At 44.2% G+C, this 18,869-nt stretch overlaps 1 protein-coding gene across 3 annotated transcripts in view; it reads left to right on the top strand.

Moving 5' to 3' along the window:
* The window catches only part of LOC136713229 (cytospin-A), a 71,321-nt gene that overhangs the window by 7,377 nt on the left and 45,075 nt on the right, over positions 1 to 18,869 (top strand). For all 3 annotated transcript variants that reach the window (XR_010804917.1, XM_066690285.1, XM_066690284.1), the window contains exons 2-4: positions 15,593 to 15,785; positions 15,939 to 16,083; positions 16,972 to 18,617. Coding sequence is in view for 2 of the 3 variants with exons in the window: in XM_066690285.1 (XP_066546382.1) it covers positions 15,630 to 15,785; positions 15,939 to 16,083; positions 16,972 to 18,617 (1,947 nt within the window). In the remaining variant the exon portion in view is untranslated. The remainder of the gene's footprint in view (positions 1 to 15,592; positions 15,786 to 15,938; positions 16,084 to 16,971; positions 18,618 to 18,869) is intronic.

The following is an 18,869-nucleotide window of genomic DNA, read 5'->3' as shown; positions in this document are numbered from 1 at the left end:
AGATGTGCACTTTATTGTAGCATTGCCCCTCACAGTGCTGACATGGCACTGGAGTCTGTCCTCACCCTGGCAGTACCAAGGGCAAGGGCTACGTTTTGAGCTCGGAGGTAAAGGTTGGCTGCGCCGTGCTTTGCTTAATCTGCTCTGACCTACATATCTGTGTTTCCCCCGAGACCAGGCAGGTGTTGATTGCCCCTGTCAGCACTGTGTGGCGGTCCCTGGGCTGTGCACTTTTCTTAGCCAGAAACTCGATGCTCTGTAATGGGAGGCAAGGGGGAGAAAACAAACAACCAACCAAATAAACTCCCACCAATACAGAAACAGCCCTTACCAAGAGAAATGTGACTTTGGCTGAATTTAGCTGCTTTTATAAAGGCACAGAATATTTATACACCATCACTAGTGTGAACATTTTCGCTCTCCTAAATGACCGTAATGCAAATCACAAGTAACACTGGTACCGCTGTTGATTGTGCTGCATAAATCACTTGGGTGACTTCCCTTCGAATAGTTTTCTTGACTTTCCTGTTCAGAGATTTAAAGCTAAAGCTTCATCCCGAGGTCAGGCAGGACTGTATTTGTACTTTCTCTTAAACTCCCCATTCTGTTCTTTTGTTTGTCTCCACCATACCTATACCCCCACAGCTTTGCAGGTGGCATTACATCGCTCCCCCTCAACTCCCATCCACCACGCCTCTGTTCTCCCACTTCAGCACCAGATTCCACAGTGTCAAACCTCCATACACAAAAATGCCAGGCTATCTGTTAAAATGGCAGAGAAGGAGGTAATTTGTGATCACAGGCCACCAGGTCAGTCGTAGGTCACAGGCACCTAATTTTCCTGCTGGTCTTGAACCACTTAAGAGGGAAAATCTCATAAGAAATGCGTACCACTGTTGATCCAGACTGGTTCTCAGTGTTTTTTTTTTTTAAATAAATTAATGGAGATTAATACTCTTCTAGTCAGATCTCTTTTGCAGTGCACCTGGAAAATACAGCACATCAGCAAAACTCGGGGAACCTGAAACTTCAGCCATCTCTCACTCCCTCCCCAAATCACGTGCATTAAGTTTCCTATAAGTATATATTACACTGCAGTGAGGGTGGGCCTGCTAAGGATCATGTCTGTCATGACAAGACCTTAACTACTGGCCAATGTTTTCACTCGCACAAATAACATTGGTAACACGAGTGTGGCTGAGGTATGAGTAAGAACCGAAAACTGATGAATGACTGTTGCCGCCCTATTTATTAAGGTGTGGGTGAGACGCACTGATTGACTCACCCTCTCTACCAGTTGTTGCACTTTAACACTAGGAAAACGGACAGCTCTCGTCCTCCTCGAGTGGCTGTCCCGGAGTGCCACTTGGTTTGAAATTGCAGTGGTCTGGTTTGATCCCCAAAGGCCACCAGTCAGTATCCATCCACTTTACCATATCTCTCTTGCATCTGATTCCAATAATATTTGTTATGCTGAGCTTTTTTTTTTTTTTGGGGGGGGGCGGAAAACAAAAACATTCCTGCTCTTCCCCGTAGGTTGACTTCTGTGCCAAGGTCGAAAGGCTGAGCTTGTGTATTTAATGTCAGAAGAGGCTGTGGGGGCTGTAAATGATACTTGGGAAAGTCTCTGTGTTATTACTGAGTTTGTGAGGAAACACATTGTGCAAGAAGGGAATTGGATTAGATAGAATAGCGGGCAGAAAAACAAACTGCTGAAAATGTGTATATCTCTCCACCTCTCTCCCATTTTAAAACTAAAATATATATCTTTTAAATTAACAAACTTTGCATTAGCCCTTTTCTGGCAGCAATCCCTCACCATCCAGGATTCTCTCTTCCACGGCTGAAAAGGTCGATGCTCAAAATATGGACTCTCTGGCAGATGTCTCGTGTGGTGCATCAGGTATCCTGCTTAGCCTATGACCTTGGATAATCCGCTGCATCATTTCAGTTCCTCCTTTGAGCAGATCACTGCAGCTCCCAGTTGGATGTCTCTTATATAACAGTTTGCTCCACGGTCATATCTCCCTGTGGAATTTCCCATTTCCTTCACTCAGAGGTGGGACCCCTAGGCAGGGCAGAACTGGACACAACCCAAAAGGGAAGACCTTCAGTTTGGAGGGGATAATATGATGGGTTTGTCACTCTCCCTGTTTCTTGCAGCTGAGAAACACAGAACCTTGCCATTGAATCTGTGCCCTGTATCACAACTTCTCTTGTGCCATTCCCCTTTAAGTCTGCCAGGTAAATCAGTTTCTTCTTGCTGAAGGTAGCCAACCTGTAATCTCCCCTTTCTCTTGAAGGGGCTATTCAAGCCTCACAATCCCCAAGCTTTTTTCCGCTGTTAGAAAATAGAAATTCCCATAGCTAATTAGTTTTGATTGGGACTTTTTCTTTTTCAATGATAAAGCATTCTAAATAGATCTGTGCGTGGCCCAAAGTGGCAGCTCTGCTGGAAAAGGATCAGCAGAATTTGCAAGGTAAAAGGAGTTAAAGATATACATTATAGCAAGGCAGGGGTGCATAGGAACTGTCAGACAGAAATTAAAAAGTGGGATTTTAACTGAGAGTCAGATTATGTGTGGCTGTAGCAGCGCCCTACTTATTTAGGCTCGGCCTTCTTAGATTTCATTCGGCAGCTTAAACCCACGCTCCGTTCTCAGGGCTGTTTATACAAGAAAATAGTTGTGCTTGATGGCCCATGAGTTAGCAAATATTTCAGTTCCCAGAGATGCTGGGTGAGGCTCTGTAGAAGTACTGCAGTTTGCTTTTTTTTTTTTACAGCTGAAAGAAATTAGGCCTATTTTTAGTTGTTAAAAGAGGCCTCTGATTAGCTATAAATCAGCAGCTCAGAAAGGGCTGCAGGAGCTGTAAAGTGACTGAAATATTTTTCTTATTTTAATTTTTTATTCCTACTTGGAAAAACTGGCCAAGGAGCCAATAAGTCAAATAAATTAATGTGTTTTTTTTGTCATGCAGGCTGTAAAAGTTTTGTCCCTGAGGTGTATGGTTGTCAGAAGACTTTTTGTTGTACAATTATTATTTTTTTGCCATGAGTGTGCCTGTTACAGTGTGCGTGTATGCATGCGCATGTGTGCACCCATGAAACACAATATTGTACAATAGTCACGCTGGTTTCTATTTAAAGCATTCATTTATTTATCTTTCCCCCAAGCTTTGCAAATCTGGAATAATATACAGTACAGTGTGCGTGTGTAATTTATATATATATATATATATATACACTTACCTAAAGGATTATTAGGAACACCTGTTCAATTTCTCATTAATGCAATTATCTAACCAACCAATCACATGGCAGTTGCTTCAATGCATTTAGGGGTGTGGTCTTGGTCAAGACAATCTCCTGAACTCCAAACTGAATGTCTGAATGGGAAAGAAAGGTGATTTAAGCAATTTTGAGCGTGGCATGGTTGTTGGTGCCAGACGGGCCGGTCTGAGTATTTCACAATCTGCTCAGTTACTGGGATTTTCACGCACAACCATTTCTAGGGTTTACAAAGAATGGTGTGAAAAGGGAAAAACATCCAGTATGCGGCAGTCCTGTGGGCGAAAATGCCTTGTTGATGCTAGAGGTCAGAGGAGAATGGGCCGACTGATTCAAGCTGATAGAAGAGCAACTTTGACTGAAATAACCACTCATTACAACCGAGGTATGCAGCAAAGCATTTGTGAAGCCACAATACGTACAACCTTGAGGCGGATGGGCTACAACAGCAGAAGACCCCACCGGGTACCACTCATCTCCACTACAAATAGGAAAAAGAGGCTACAATTTGCACAAGCTCACCAAAGTTGGACAGTTGAAGACTGGAAAAATGTTGCCTGGTCTGATGAGTCTCGATTTCTGTTGAGACATTCAGATGGTAGAGTCAGAATTTGGTGTAAACAGAATGAGAACATGGATCCATCATGCCTTGTTACCACTGTGCAGGCTGGTGGTGGTGGTGTAATGGTGTGGGGGATGTTTTCTTGGCACACTTTAGGCCCCTTAGTGCCAACTGGGCATCGTTTAAATGCCACGGCCTTCCTGAGTATTGTTTCTGACCATGTCCATCCCTTTATGACCACCATGTACCCATCCTATGATGGCTACTCCCAGCAGGATAATGCACCATGTCACAAAGGTCGAATCATTTCAAATTGGTTTCTTGAACATGACAATGAGTTCACTGTACTAAACTGGCCCCCACAGTCACCAGATCTCAACCCAATAGAGCATCTTTGGGATGTGGTGGAACGGGATGTGCATCCCACAAATCTCCATCAACTGCAAGATGCTATCCTATCAATATGGGCCAACATTTCTAAAGAATGCTTTCAGCACCTTGTTGAATCAATGCCACGTAGAATTAAGGCAGTTCTGAAGGCGAAAGTGGGTCAAACACAGTATTAGTATGGTGTTCCTAATAATCCTTTAGGTGAGTGTATATAATATACACATGTATTAGTATTAGTATGGTGTTCCTAATAATCCTTTAGGTGAGTGTATATATATATACACACACACACACAGTGGGGGGAACAAAGTATTTGATCCCCTGCTGATTTTGTACGTTTGCCCACTGACAAAGAAATGATCAGTCTATAATTTTAATGGTAGGTGTATTTTAACAGTGAGAGACAGAATAACAAAAAAATCCAGAAAAACGCATTTCAAAAAAGTTATAAATTGATTTGCATGTTAATGAGGGAAATAAGTATTTGACCCCTTCGACTTAGTACTTGGTGGCAAAATCCTTGTTGGCAATCACAGAGGTCAGACGTTTCTTGTAGTTGGCCACCAGGTTTGCACACATCTCAGGAGGGATTTTGTCCCACTCCTCTTTGCAGATCCTCTCCAAGTCATTAAGGTTTCGAGGCTGACGTTTGGCAACTCGAACCTTCAGCTCCCTCCACAGATTTTCTATGGGATTAAGGTCTGGAGACTGGCTAGGCCACTCCAGGACCTTAATGTGCTTCTTCTTGAGCCACTCCTTTGTTGCCTTGGCTGTGTGTTTTGGGTCATTGTCATGCTGGAATACCCATCCACGACCCATTTTCAATGCCCTGGCTGAGGGAAGGAGGTTCTCACCCAAGATTTGACGGTACATGGCCTCGTCCATTGTCCCTTTGATGCAGTGCAGTTGTCCTGTCCCCTTAGCAGAAAAACACCCCCAAAGCATAATGTTTCCACCTCCATGTTTGACGGTGGGGATGGTGTTCTTGGGGTCATTCCTCCTCCTCCAAACACAGCGAGTTGAGTTGATGCCAAAGAGCTTGATTTTGGTCTCATCTGAGACCACTTTCACCCAGTTCTCCTCTGAATCATTCAGATGTTCATTGGCAAACTTCAGACGGGCCTGTACATGTGCTTTCTTGAGCAGGGGGACCTTGCGGGCACTGCAGGATTTCAGTCCTTCACGGCGTAGTGTGTTACCAATGGTTTTCTTGGTGACTATGGTCCCAGCTGCCTTGAGATCATTAACAAGATCCTGCTGTGTAGTTCTGGGCTGATTCCTCACCGATCTCATGATCATTTAAACTCCAAGAGGTGAGATCTTGCATGGAGCCCCAGACTGAGGGAGACTGACAGTTATTTTGTTTTTCTTCCATTTGCGAATAATCGCACCAACTGTTGTCACCTTCTCACCAAGCTGCTTGGTGGTCTTGTAGCCCATGGTCTTGTAGCCCATTCCAGCCTTGTGTAGGTCTACAATCTTGTCCCTGACATCCTTGGACAGCTCTTTGGTCTTGGCCATGTTGGAGAGTTTGGAATCTGATTGATTGATTGCTTCTGTGGACAGGTGTCTTTTATACAGGTAACGAGCTGAGATTAGGAGCACTCCCTAATCTCATCTTATTACCTGTATAAAAGACACCTGGGAGCCAGAAATCTTGCTGATTGATAGGGGATCAAATACTTATTTCCCTCAATAACATGCAAATCAATTTATAATTTTTTTGAAATGCGTTTTTCTGGATTTTTTTGCTGTTATTCTGTCTCTCACTGTTAAAATACACCTACCATTAAAATTATAGACTGGTCATTTCTTTGTCAGTGGGCAAACGTACAAAATCAGCAGGGGATCAAATACTTTTTTCCCGCACTGTATATATACACACTGATCAGCCGTAACATTATGACCACCTGCCTAATATTGTGTAGGTCCCCATTTTGCCGCCAAAACAGCCCTGACCCGTCAAGGCATGGACTCCACTAGACCTCTGAAGGTGTGCTGTGGAATCTGGCACCAAGACGTTAGCAGCTGATCCTTTAAGTCCTATAAGTCGCGAGGTGGGGCGTCCATGGATCGGACTTGTTTGTCCAGCACATCCCACAGACGCTCAATTGGATTGAGATCTGGGGAATTTGGAGGCCAAGTCAACACCCTGAACTCGTGATTCATCAGACCAGGCCACCTTATTCCATTGCTCCGTGGTCCAGTTCTGATGCTCACGTGCCCATTGTAGGCGCTTTCGGCAGTGAACAGGGGTCAGCATGGGCACCCTGACTGGTCTGCGGCTACGCAGCCCCATATGTAACAAACTGCGATACACTGTGTGTTCTGACACCTTTCTATCAGAACCATCATTAACTTTTTCAGCAATTTGAGCTACAGTAGCTCGTCTTTTGGATCGGACCACACGGGCCAGCCGTCACTCCCCACGTGCATCAGTGAGCCTTGGCCGCCCATGACACTGTCGCCGGTTCACCGCTTTTCCTTCCTTGGACCACTTTTGATAGGTACTGACCACTGCAGACCGGGAACACCCCACAGGAGCTGCAGTTTTGTAGATGTTCTGACCCAGTCATCTAGCCATCACAATTTGACCCTCGTCAAAGTCGCTCAGACCCATACACTTGCCCATTTTTCCTGCTTCTAACACATCAACTTTGAGGACAAAATGTTCACTTGCTGCCTAATATATCCCACCCCCTGACAGGTGCAATGATAACAAGATTATCAGTGTTATTCACTTCACCTGTCAGTGGTCATAATGTTATGGCTGGTACACTCACCTAAAGGATTATTAGGAACACCTGTTCAATTTCTCATTAATGCAACTATCTAACCAACCAATCACATGGCAGTTGCTTCAATGCATTTAGGGGTGTGGTCCTGGTCAAGACAATCTCCTGAACTCCAAACTGAATGTCTGAATGGGAAAGAAAGGTGATTTAAGCAATTTTGAGGGTGGCATGGTTGTTGGTGCCAGACGGGCCGGTCTGAGTATTTCACAATCTGCTCAGTTACTGGGATTTTCACGCACAACCATTTCTAGGGTTTACAAAGAATGGTGTGAAAAGGGAAAAACATCCAGTATGCGGCAGTCGTGTGGGCGAAAATGCCTTGTTGATGCTAGAGGTCAGAGGAGAATGGGCCGACTGATTCAAGCTGATAGAAGAGCAACTTTGACTGACTGAAATAACCACTCGTTACAACCGAGGTATGCAGCAAAGCATTTGTGAAGCCACAATACGTACAACCTTGAGGCGGATGGGCTACAACAGCAGAAGACCTCACCGGGTACCACTCATCTCCACTACAAATAGGAAAAAGAGGCTACAATTTGCACAAGCTCACCAAAATTGGACAATTGAAGACTGGAAAAATGTTGCCTGGTCTGATGAGTCTCGATTTCTGTTGAGACATTCAGATGGTAGAGTCAGAATTTGGCGTAAACAGAATGAGAACATGGATCCATCATGCCTTGTTACCACTGTGCAGGCTGGTGGTGGTGGTGTAATGGTGTGGGGGATGTTTTCTTGGCACACTTTAGGCCCCTTAGTGCCAATTGGGCATCGTTTAAATGCCACGGCCTACCTGAGCATTGTTTCTGACCATGTCCATCCCTTTATGACCACCATGTACCCATCCTCTGATGGCTACTTCCAGCAGGATAATGCACCATGTCACAAAGGTCGAATCATTTCAAATTGGTTTCTTGAACATGACAATGAGTTCACTGTACTAAACTGGCCCCCACGGTCACCAGATCTCAACCCAATAGAGCATCTTTGGGATGTGGTGGAACGGGAGCTTTGTGCCCTTGATGTGCATCCCACAAATCTCCATCAACTGCAAGATGCTATCATATCAATATGGGCCAACATTTCTAAAGAATGCTTTTAGCACCTTGTTGAATCAATGCCACGTAGAATTAAGGCAGTTCTGAAGGCGAAAGGGGGTCAAACACAGTATTAGTATGGTGTTCCTAATAATCCTTTAGGTGAGTGTATATATCTGGCCAGATTAAGACACTGCTTGTGAATTATCCACTGTCAGATCAGCATCGTTCCACAACGTAAACATCACATTTTATATTTTTTTAAGATGGGGTGATGCAGCTCTCACTGATGGATGCACCTAGTAGGTTATAGGGAGCACTTCTGATCACCAAGCAGTGGAAACCTTTACTGACTTCAAGCTGAGTTGACTGCATTTCTACCCTATGTGGAATACAAGTCAAATTTGTCAGCACCTTGGCTCTTAATTACTGTGCTCTGGGGTGGTGCATTATTGGGAGGAATGGTCTCAACCATGCTGATGAAATACCTCGCAATAGAAATCTTTCTTTAGAAATCATTTCATAGCTGTATGTTTATTTATTTTTTTAAAGCTGAAAATATAAATTACTGAGAACTGATACTACAAAAAGACTGCTTTGAGCTAATATATTGCTCACTGTGACTGAGCAGTAGGTAAAAACTGAGAGCATTTTGGTTCTTCTCTCCTGAGTGTTTCAGTTGGGAAATCAATGGAGTAGCAGTCCACAGCTTAATTTCATTCAATCAAATGTAATAATTACGGTTTCCTCCAGGAATTCCTCTTATTCGCTGTGTTCAAGACACTCGAAGAGAGATTATTGATAAATATGTATAATTTAATTCAGCATATTTATTCAACTAAACAAGCCCCCAAATCCTTTTGCTTCAGGTGTGAATACTTTTTACCTACAAGCGTACTTTCGTGTCTAGGCATACCTTCAATTCTAGGTCTCATACTTCAACATTTGGGCTGAGAAATTATGCCTACATTTAAAAACTCCCAGGGGACAGATCTGATGGTTGATCCGAGTCGTAATCCCTTCACGATTCGAAAACTTCATTTTTATGACTTAATTCTTATGCAAACATCTGGTGGGAAGCATCTGGAGTAAAATAATTCTAGTTCTAGTAACTACTGTACTCTCATCAGTCTTCCACGTTCCATTAAAAATACTCCCCCACCGCCATTGGCAGCCTATGTAGTCTGTGCCGTGAATTGGCTGAACTTAAGCAGCCTTAGCAGAGTTTTACTGAGACCTGGGAGTCTTTAATCTGAGGAGTGCAGCCTTGTCATTCAGAGTGGCTTGGACCTTTCATGGCCAAGGATCTGTGCTGGATAATTTTGTCAAATCTCTGCTGAAGGCCATTTAAAACCCCGCTGTGGGCTGTAGCTTCTTTGGAAGGCCTTCAAAACTAAAAACAATGAGTTGAATGTCAGAGAACTGAAATATTGCATTAAAGATTTTGCATGTGTTGATACACGTGTTGTATTTGGTAGTGGAATGACGATTTTTTGTTTCAAAGACTAGCCATAGGGTATAAGGGCCCATTGTACATTGGCTGCAATCTTGTCCTGGTGCTATGACTAATCTTAACATATTATTGCTATTACTGGGTAGGCTAGGGCTATGCTTTATCAGCTTGGGGAAAACAAGATCACAGTAAAGCGCAATCCATAAAAGAACTATAGCTCTCTAGATTTCCAGAACACTTGTTGCTTTACACTGTATACAACAGATGTCGACTAGCTGTAAACTGTCTGGGAAGCGAGGTGTTCGGGAACAGTGGCTGCACATTTCTTGTCTTGGAAAATCTGTCTTCATCTAAATTTTGGTCAGAAAGACTTTGAGCCAAGCCAGGCTTTGCTGTAATTCTGACTGCTGAGCTGCTACCGATACCTGCGTTTTGTCTTTCAGAGCATGAATTCCACAGTGAAACCCAGGTACGGACGAATATAGGGCTTTTTCAGGGATGGAATACAGATTCTGATTGCATAACACGTTGGGTTCTCAAATTTTCACACAATCAGTGTCTATATTTGGTATAGCGCCCTTCGCAGACTATCTATAGAGTGCTTGACACATTGAAGTAAACGCAAGCCTGTGGTATTGATACAAAAAGTAGAGCAAACCATTAGACTTGGAGGAGAAAAAGAAAATCTCCCACAGGATGACAGGCTATTATAGGATGAAGTAAATCTCTGGGGGAACACGGCTTAGACCTAATTGTTGCCTCCTCTCCACGCCATATTATAGAAACAATGAAGATCAGAAAGTCCTTGTCCTTGTTACCCCCAGCCCTAAGGGGCCATCCATGTGGAGGAAACAGAAATGTATGAGCTGCAGTAAGGCCATGGGTGATAAACTGCTTAATTGAGCCAGTTGTTAGGCTTAGTCAATATTTCCACATTTTCAAAGTATCCAGTGTTTGATGAGTCAGAGACCTGTGACACTTGCAGGTTTGTGGCTTGTCTGTTCAACCATGAACTCGATTCTGGCTCCATCCTTTCTCCCTTGAATTTGTATAGATAACTATATAATTTTCCATTGTTCACTCATATGCACTTTAGAGTACATTTTTAATTCATCCAAACAACTGGCCTGTATTAACACTGATCTCCAGGACCTTTAACCCCTTTTTGTGTTGCTGTATCCATCAATTTAACTATGCAGTCTCTTACCAGTTAATGATGGTTAATAAGTAATGAAAAAACATATCAAGCTGTCTTTATCTGCATGCTCTTGTGCGTACTATGGGTGATGCATTATTCCTGATTGTTAGCTTTTCTTCGAGGTAGGCTACCACAGACATCTGAACAATGAGATACATTGGCCTTCCAGATTCATCAGTATGATTGGTACAAGAACGTGCAGGCTGTAAAACCTGTAATCTATTTGTAAACGCTATACAATGGGTGTCTGGTGTCTGTCTGGTGTCTTTCCCAGGGTTATGCTGTACACAGTATGAGAGAGTCAATTTTCTGTGAGGTCTTGAACCATTGCAGGGGCAGTAGGGGATGTGAGCTAAAATTGTATTTTGGTTGACTAGGAGACATGGGTATCGTAAGTGTTTTTAATTTTATTTAGTTAGGTTTCTGGCTATAATTGTTGGTGCTGGAAGAAATGGTAGCATACACATTTGAACCTTTTTACTAGGAATTCCATGACGCACCTTGTTTTATATTGTCTTGCATATGCAACTTCCATTCCAGATTTCTAGATGGTTTGGAGCATACAGCTTAAATTGTAGACATTCTGCTTCCCTGGCTGAAGGAAGAGGTCACGGTGAACACAGTGATTGTCTGAAACATGCCCAAATATGGAGGGGTTGTACAAATTCTGAAATAGAGAGAATCCCCTTCGAAGGAGCCACTTTTTTTTTTGTGGTATTTAAAAACTCTGCAGCAGACTTCAGTTTGCCAGTCTTGTATAGCAGGTCATAGACTGCCACCTCGTGCACACAAATTCAAAGGAAATAAGTCAATTGATGTTATTACTGGCCATGAAAATGCAGTGAAATGCTTTTAGCTGAAAGCATAGAGGAAATCTGAAGTGTAATGTGTGCAAGGTTCATTCTTCCATAATTAGAAAAGTACCCCCCCCCCCTTTCCAGGTAACAAGTTTAAGATTGTCATTAACAATGGTGAAGGTGAAGAAAATGTAGGCTAATCTTGCTCACTGATCTCGCTCATTGGCTACAAAGGGATCACTTTTCAGTACTGTTCTTGTGCTGTTTTTGTAGGCCTGATGGTTCCCAAACTCGAGTACAGGAAACCCCAGTGGTCCTCTTAGACACGTGAGAACAGAAATTGCATCCATCCTCTCCTGCAATGATTGTTTTTGCTGTCACAATTTTGTATCAACTCTTGTTGATGGTCTATTGCACTGCATTGATGTTCTATTACACTGCACTTATGTTGTAAGTCGCCCTGGATAAGGGTGTCTGCCTAGAAATACAAATAATAATAATAATAATAATAATAATAATAATAATGAGCTTTTTTTATTGTTTTGTCATTATTGGCACTGAAAAGGATTGTATTTCAGTTTGCTTCACTTTAAAGTAGGACAGTTTGTGGTCAATTGGGGTCCCTCAGTGAGAAGTCTGGCTGCCATTTAAACTTGTAACCGAATGTGAATTCCTTAGCATGACTCTACAGTACTTATCTCATCACTGGGGCCGTCTGGAATACAGTTGTGCTTGGTGGGTGGGTGGGGTCCTTTTTTTTAAAACGGCATGGTTCATACCCCCACCAATGTGAAGCGCAAGCCTGACTTATTGGCTCACAGGACTGCAACTGCTCTCTGAGCCTTTTAAGGAATGCCGAGTTCTAGCAGCACTTCTCCAATTAGGCAGGTTGTACTGATTCAAACCTTTGCCAGCGACGGTTGCTTCCAACTAAAGTGGTGTATATAGGCTCAGCCGGTCTGCTTTTCATCCCCTGTATCTGTATTTTGCTACTCAAGAAACACTGGATTCTTGCAATGTGTTCCCCAAGGAAAGTAACCTCAGCCGGCAGCAGGTAAAGTACAGGGCTCTGAAATATTGGTGTGTTAATTCAATACCGTAAATGACAGCTTGCGTCATGTTTTCGTCTGGAATTACTGTAAATACTGGTGCTCGGGGTTTGGCTCAGAGTTGTTTATACTTGAGGTTTAGGGATTCATTTCTTGTTTAGTTTTCCCCCATCTTTTCTCAATGCTGGCGTGGTTTTAAGAGCGGTACGGATTTGTAATGGATTCAATATGATTTAGGGACTGATTCAAATATGATACCACAAATGGAGCATGATTATAGCCCTGGAAGATGGTGTTGATGTATGGTGGTTATTAAGGTGCTGTTTTAAAGGAGGAGTGTATATTATCTCTGTACTGTGTCTCTATGTATTCCTGTATCTAATTATGCCCCCTGCATGGGGCTCTGTTGGTGTTTCTCATGGTTATTCGTCTTTATTATGGTAGGCAAAATCTGTTAAAAATTTAAATATATCAGAAAAAATAAGAAAACAGATTTTTTTATTTATTTTTTTATTTTTTTTATTTTTAAAAGCACACATCAGCAAGTGTTCAAAAGAAGCCAATTTGAATCTGGGCAAAAAAATAGCTTCCAAGAAGAAGGCATAGATTTGAAAGACTGAAAGCGAAGTGGGGGATAAAGGCTACAGTGTATTGGTACACCATACATTTTTTGAAAATAACTTTTGTGTGTTTTTGTTTTTTATTATTTGGAATCTGTTGCTGTGTTTCCTTTATACTCCCCAAATATGAAATTGGCAGTTCTTCATTAACTTGGCTGATCTCTACCACGCATACAATATGTGCTGTCAAGCCAAGCCCAAGTCCCTCAGTGCAAACCTCAGAGCTACTGCACTGTGGGGAGGACTGATGGAGCTCTCGCCAATGTTGCTCATATGTTGTCTGGTCAGCTACGCCAAGGAAACCCTGACCATGTCAAACCCACAGAAACCCTGGTAATTCATACTGGTTTCATCCAGACTAGTGGTTCATAACCCAGTTTGTGTTTATGGTTTTATTTTATTCATGCCTCATTCTCACCTACTTATCTCATCTATCTTCACCTAGTTAAGAGCTGGAAACTGCTGACAAGGTTGAAATATGACAATCGTTAGTTCAATTAAGGGTTCACTTAAGAGCTAATTTGTAATGAAAACCAGCACCAAGAGCTGGGAACCACAGATCTGGACCACCAGGCCCAACCTGTGTCTGTGGGGAGACTTTTATGAGTTGTGCCACATGATAATATCCCTCTCCATTGGACCTTGAGTCCTGTGCAACACCAATTCCATTCCTACTGGAAATCCAGATATCGGAAGACATTTTTCCTTTTCGCTATAAAGTTGGATTTGGAAAATCTGTGAAATTATGCTAAATGAGCCAGGAGGAAAAAGGTGGTGTGTTACCCATCCCTTAAGACAGGATGCGAGATTCAGTGCCCTAGTTGTGCTCAGGAAGGTCACACTGGTGTAATACTCTGAAATGAAGGCTTGAAAATGGAGATGCAGTGGTGCAGTAAATGGCCTCTCCTGTGTTACCCAGCTTTGGATTATGACTGTATGATTTTCGCCGCTCTGTTGCGAATCCTTTAAGATGGATATTAGCTGCACTGTAGCACCGCCAGGCCTTTGTCTGTTGCTTCAGAAATAGGAGTCCTTTAAAACGCCAAAACCATTTCTTGGATTTCATGCGTTTTATGTGTGGAGAAAGCCTTTGAAAGGTGTAATGGATCTTTTGCTTTTTGGTAAAACAATCTTGTTTAATGGATACCCTCCACCCCTTTTTTTAAAAAGGTGTGTGCAAATCTAGAATTCAAGTTTTGCAAAGGGACTTCCTACGTATAGCGAGTGCTCAGGGGAACTTAAGATTCAGATAAGGATACACAATATGACATATTTCAGAACTCCACATGAGTGTATTAAGCTTTCATATAGCTACAGCTTTTGAACTGAGGTGTTAAACAGTGCTTCTGTATAGGTGTTTGACGTCATGCTGAGGACTGACCTTAATGTAAACCTATCTAAAGAACTGCATCTGACCTGTGCAATTTACTTTAACTTAGGGGATAGGTGGGTTGGGGGTGGTGGTGTGAAATAGGAAGAGTAAAACACTGGTTCAATTCTAGGAGGGCCTCTCTTTCAGTTCAAAATCAAAATTACATACTTGAACTTCCCTAACCTCTAAGACTAGGATATGGCCACCTAAGATGTGATTTGATAACGGCGCCACTTGCAGCCTTTTCGTCTAGGGTGGAAGTGGTCTGGTGCCTCCATCTAGTGTTCTGTTCTAGTACTTGCCAAAGCTGCACTCTAGCACAGATATTCAGGCTGTGTGTTTAACGCAGCTTCAATTGCCAGTGAGTAGTAATTCAGTTGAATGCAAGGGTTAGTTGTTTTAATTTTATTTTATTTCCAAATCTATTTTTAGGGTGTGTTTCAATGTGTTAACAAGTCAAGCAGTCCCATGGGGGAATTGATTTTAGCAAGGGGCAGGAACAAGAAAACAACGGACCACATTTCCACCTGTAGGAAAGTGGCCCATTTCATGAGACCTCAGTATACATAGCCGTCACATTGATATAAGGCTTTCAGAGCTGTTGACTCTGAAATTGAAAAGCAAGAATGTGACACGATGTGGTAGATTCAGTTCACGTTTTCTAACAAAGGGGGATGGACAGGACTGCAAAGACAGGAGTGGTCAGCTTGCAAAACTTTTGATCAATCGTCTGTGCCATGGGATGGGAATGACAAACCCAGAGTGTAGCAATCAGAACTACTACCAACTTGACAAACCACAGGCTGTTGTAAACTTTGTGTTGTTCATGCCTCTTACCTTCCTTTGACATTCAATGTGAAAATAACCATGATCTGTTTGCCTTTCTGCACCATTTCTATAATATGTGAAAGAGCCCGTAGCTTGGCAAAACTGCACAATTAATAACGGAAACAAGCTCCAGCACACTGCCAAGACAGGAGTGACTATGTACGCTGACCCCAGCCTCTGAAACTAATCTCTCTTCCTGCAGAGTGTGCCGTAAATGTATCAGGAACCAAGTGCCCAGCATGAAGAAAGCAAGCAGGCCTGTGGTCGGCATGCCCAAGACTGCGGGAGGCAGTAAGGCCGCGAGTGGGGAGAGGGGGAAACCCGAGGGCAGCACCACAGGGAATGGGGTTGGGAAGACCACCACCAAGACTACCTCTGCACCTCCGCTCTCTAAGGTACGTCTCTGATAGAGACTCCCGGCAGTGGGAAACCTCACTGAAGTATAAGGCAGCTTGTCATTCTGGTCAGTCAGCTGCGAGTGGGTTGCCTAGCCTTGGACCTGACTCTCAGTGTGGCAGTACAGTGAGACTCTGTCCTGTTCCTCCCAGGCCAAGAGCAGCGATGACCTGTTGGCAGGGATGACTGGAGGCGTTCCAGCAAACAATAACGCCACCAAGAGCAGGAAGAGCAGCTCAGCTCCCTGGTCCTCCAGCACCTCTAACAATGCTGAAGGGAAGACCAGGACGAGTTCAGGTACAGCATACATCTGGTTTGTTACTTAAACCACCTTTTTGTTTGCTTTTCCCCATTGTATCTTGTAGCTCTCAATATAAAACATCAACTGCGGTCCTGTGTTTTATGTCCTTTACATGGACTCCAGTTAACCAATTTCAGAGTTTTCCCCCTCTGCTACTCTCAGGAGCAAGGCTGAGCTGAAAGTGTAGTTGTGGTGAGTTCGGGTAGGCTGCCCTGCCTTTAATTCAATACAGGCCTGATGTGCCATCTCATAAAGGGAGGTTGATTGGCTGATTGTCTTCATTGGTTGGTCCATCAGCCAATCAGGCACTGGAAGGGACTCTCCAGTCAGTCTGATAGGTTGGTTAGGTTTTTAGTTTCACTTGGTGTTTAACCCTCTTTTGAAAATGTCATAGTTCTGTTCAGGTTCTTTTTTTTTTTTCTTTCTTTTTTACTCCCTTTACTTCCTTAAAGGGTGCAATTGCTGTTTTTTTTTTTTTCTTTACAATAAAAGTTTTCTCCACCTACCACCACTAAAGCCTCTCTTTGACCCACACATGCTTAAGAAATAACCGCACACACACACTTTGACATATTTTGGACGTAAAGGAACTGCACCGGTTCTTGCTGCTGTTTCTCAGAGTAAAGGGTCCACAATGTCTTCTGCTCTTTGACGTCTTAGAAATGCAGTCTGGGCTCTCTCTCTCTCTCTCAATTTGCTTGACAAATACTTAGTGTGGGAACTTGAACCTGACGTGGACGTCTACAAGTCTAGCCAGTCTAGTTAATCTAAACAGCAGAAAAGCTTTTAATTGCCTTCGTCCAGCTTAACATGTTATCCTTCCTTTCGACCACTTGCCTCTCCCTTTGTTTTTAGGGTGACTATTTATATTCTCTTTCCAAAAGGTTCTTCAGCCAAGCGGGTGACGTCTTTGACTGCGAAGGAGGCTAGTTCATCACGAGATCGCCTGAGGGAGCGCTCCAGGACCAGCGCTGGGAAGAAGCTCTCGACGGCGGCGGTAGGGACCAATGATGTCGCGGTGGCCAAACGCACACGCAGCCGTGTGCTCGCCGAGTCAGAGACTCGCATGAGCAAGTCCAAGTCAGATGGCCACATCAGCGACAAGGCGGCCCTGGAGGCCAAGGTGAAAGACCTACTGGGCTTGGCCAAAAATAAGGACGTGGAGATCCTTCACTTACGTAATGAGCTGAGGGATATGCGTGCCCAGCTGGGACTGGGAGAGGAGACCTCGGAGGAGGGTGAGGAGGAAAAGCCAGAGGAGAAGGAGGTTGTCTCCATTTCAACCACCGACGTGGAGTCTACACTGCTACAGCTCCAGGACCAGAACAACGCCATCAGGGAGGAGCTCAACCAGCTCAAGAATGAGAACCGCATGCTGAAGGACAGACTGAATGCGCTGGGCTTCTCCCTGGAGCAGCGGCTGGACAGCTCCGAAAAGATCTTCAGCTACCAGTCCCTGAGCCCAGATCTGGCCGTGGGCAGTGGGCACAGCGATGGCGGAGGCACCCTGACCTCCTCAGTGGAAGGATCGGCCCCGGGGTCCATGGAAGACCTGTTGAGCCAGGACGAGAACACCTTAACGGAGAACCGGCGCAGCATCTCCGTGGACAACCTGGACAGCGAGTCCAGCGAAGTCTACCAGCCCGTTACCTCCAGCGATGATGCCCTGGACGCCCCCTCAGGCTCCTCGTCCTCCTCGGAATCGGAAGGCGCTACCAGCAGGGAAAGGTCCCGTAAAGGCAGCAGCGGGAACACCAGCGAGGTTTCTGTGGCATGCCTGACTGAGCGCATCCACCAGATGGAGGAGAACCAGCACAGCACGGCCGAAGAGCTCCAGGCCACACTGCAGGAGCTGGCTGACCTCCAGCAGATCACCCAGGAACTTAATGCTGAAAACGAGAGACTGGGGGAGGAGAAAGCCATCCTGATGGACTCCCTGTGCCAGCAGAGCGACAAGCTGGAGCACTACGGCCGGCAGATTGAGTACTTCCGCTCCTTGTTGGAAGAGCACCATGTCTCCTATGTCATCGATGAGGACATAAAGAGTGGCAGGTACCTGGAGCTGGAGCAGCGCTATATGGACCTGGTGGAGAACGCCCGCTTTGATCGTGAGCAGCTCCTTGGCGTCCAGCAGCACCTTAGCAACACCTTGAAGATGGCCGAGCAGGACAACAAGGAGGCCCAGGAGATGATCAGCGCCCTGAAAGAGAGGAACCACCACATGGACCGTATCATCGAGTCCGAACAGAAAGACAAGGGGGCACTGGTGGCTGCGCTGGACGAGTACAAGGCTGCGGTGAACAACGACCAACTTGAGCTGAGCCGCTGCAAGGCCCAGTTGGATCAGGAGAGGCAGAAGGTGGCCGAGCTCTATTCCATCCACAACTCGGGTGACAAGAGCGACATCCGCGAGTTGCTGGAGAGCGTGCGCCTGGACAAGGAAAAGGCTGAGACCAGGGCCTCCAACCTGCAGGAGGAGCTGGGCCACATCCGCAATGACGCCATGCATCTCCAGGACACTCTGGGCAAGGTAACCTCAAAACAGGCTATGTAGTGTTCCTATGTATCACGGCCTGTATATTGTTGATGAGGGGGAGATCGATGATCAGCAGAGTTCCTAGTTTTCTGCAAAAAGTCTAAATTCTCTGATAAAAATAAATGAAAATCCAAATTTTTCCGTGATTAAAATATAACATTAGAATGTATTCCTAACCAAAATATACACAACCACAATATTGCGTTAAACAAAACTTTTTTAATTTTAATCGTTAACAATTTAACA

This window comes from Amia ocellicauda, chromosome 17, assembly GCF_036373705.1.
Source record: "Amia ocellicauda isolate fAmiCal2 chromosome 17, fAmiCal2.hap1, whole genome shotgun sequence".
NCBI lineage: Eukaryota > Metazoa > Chordata > Actinopteri > Amiiformes > Amiidae > Amia > Amia ocellicauda.
Note: the sequence above shows the minus strand (reverse complement) of the source record. Positions and strands in the feature narration are given on the sequence as shown.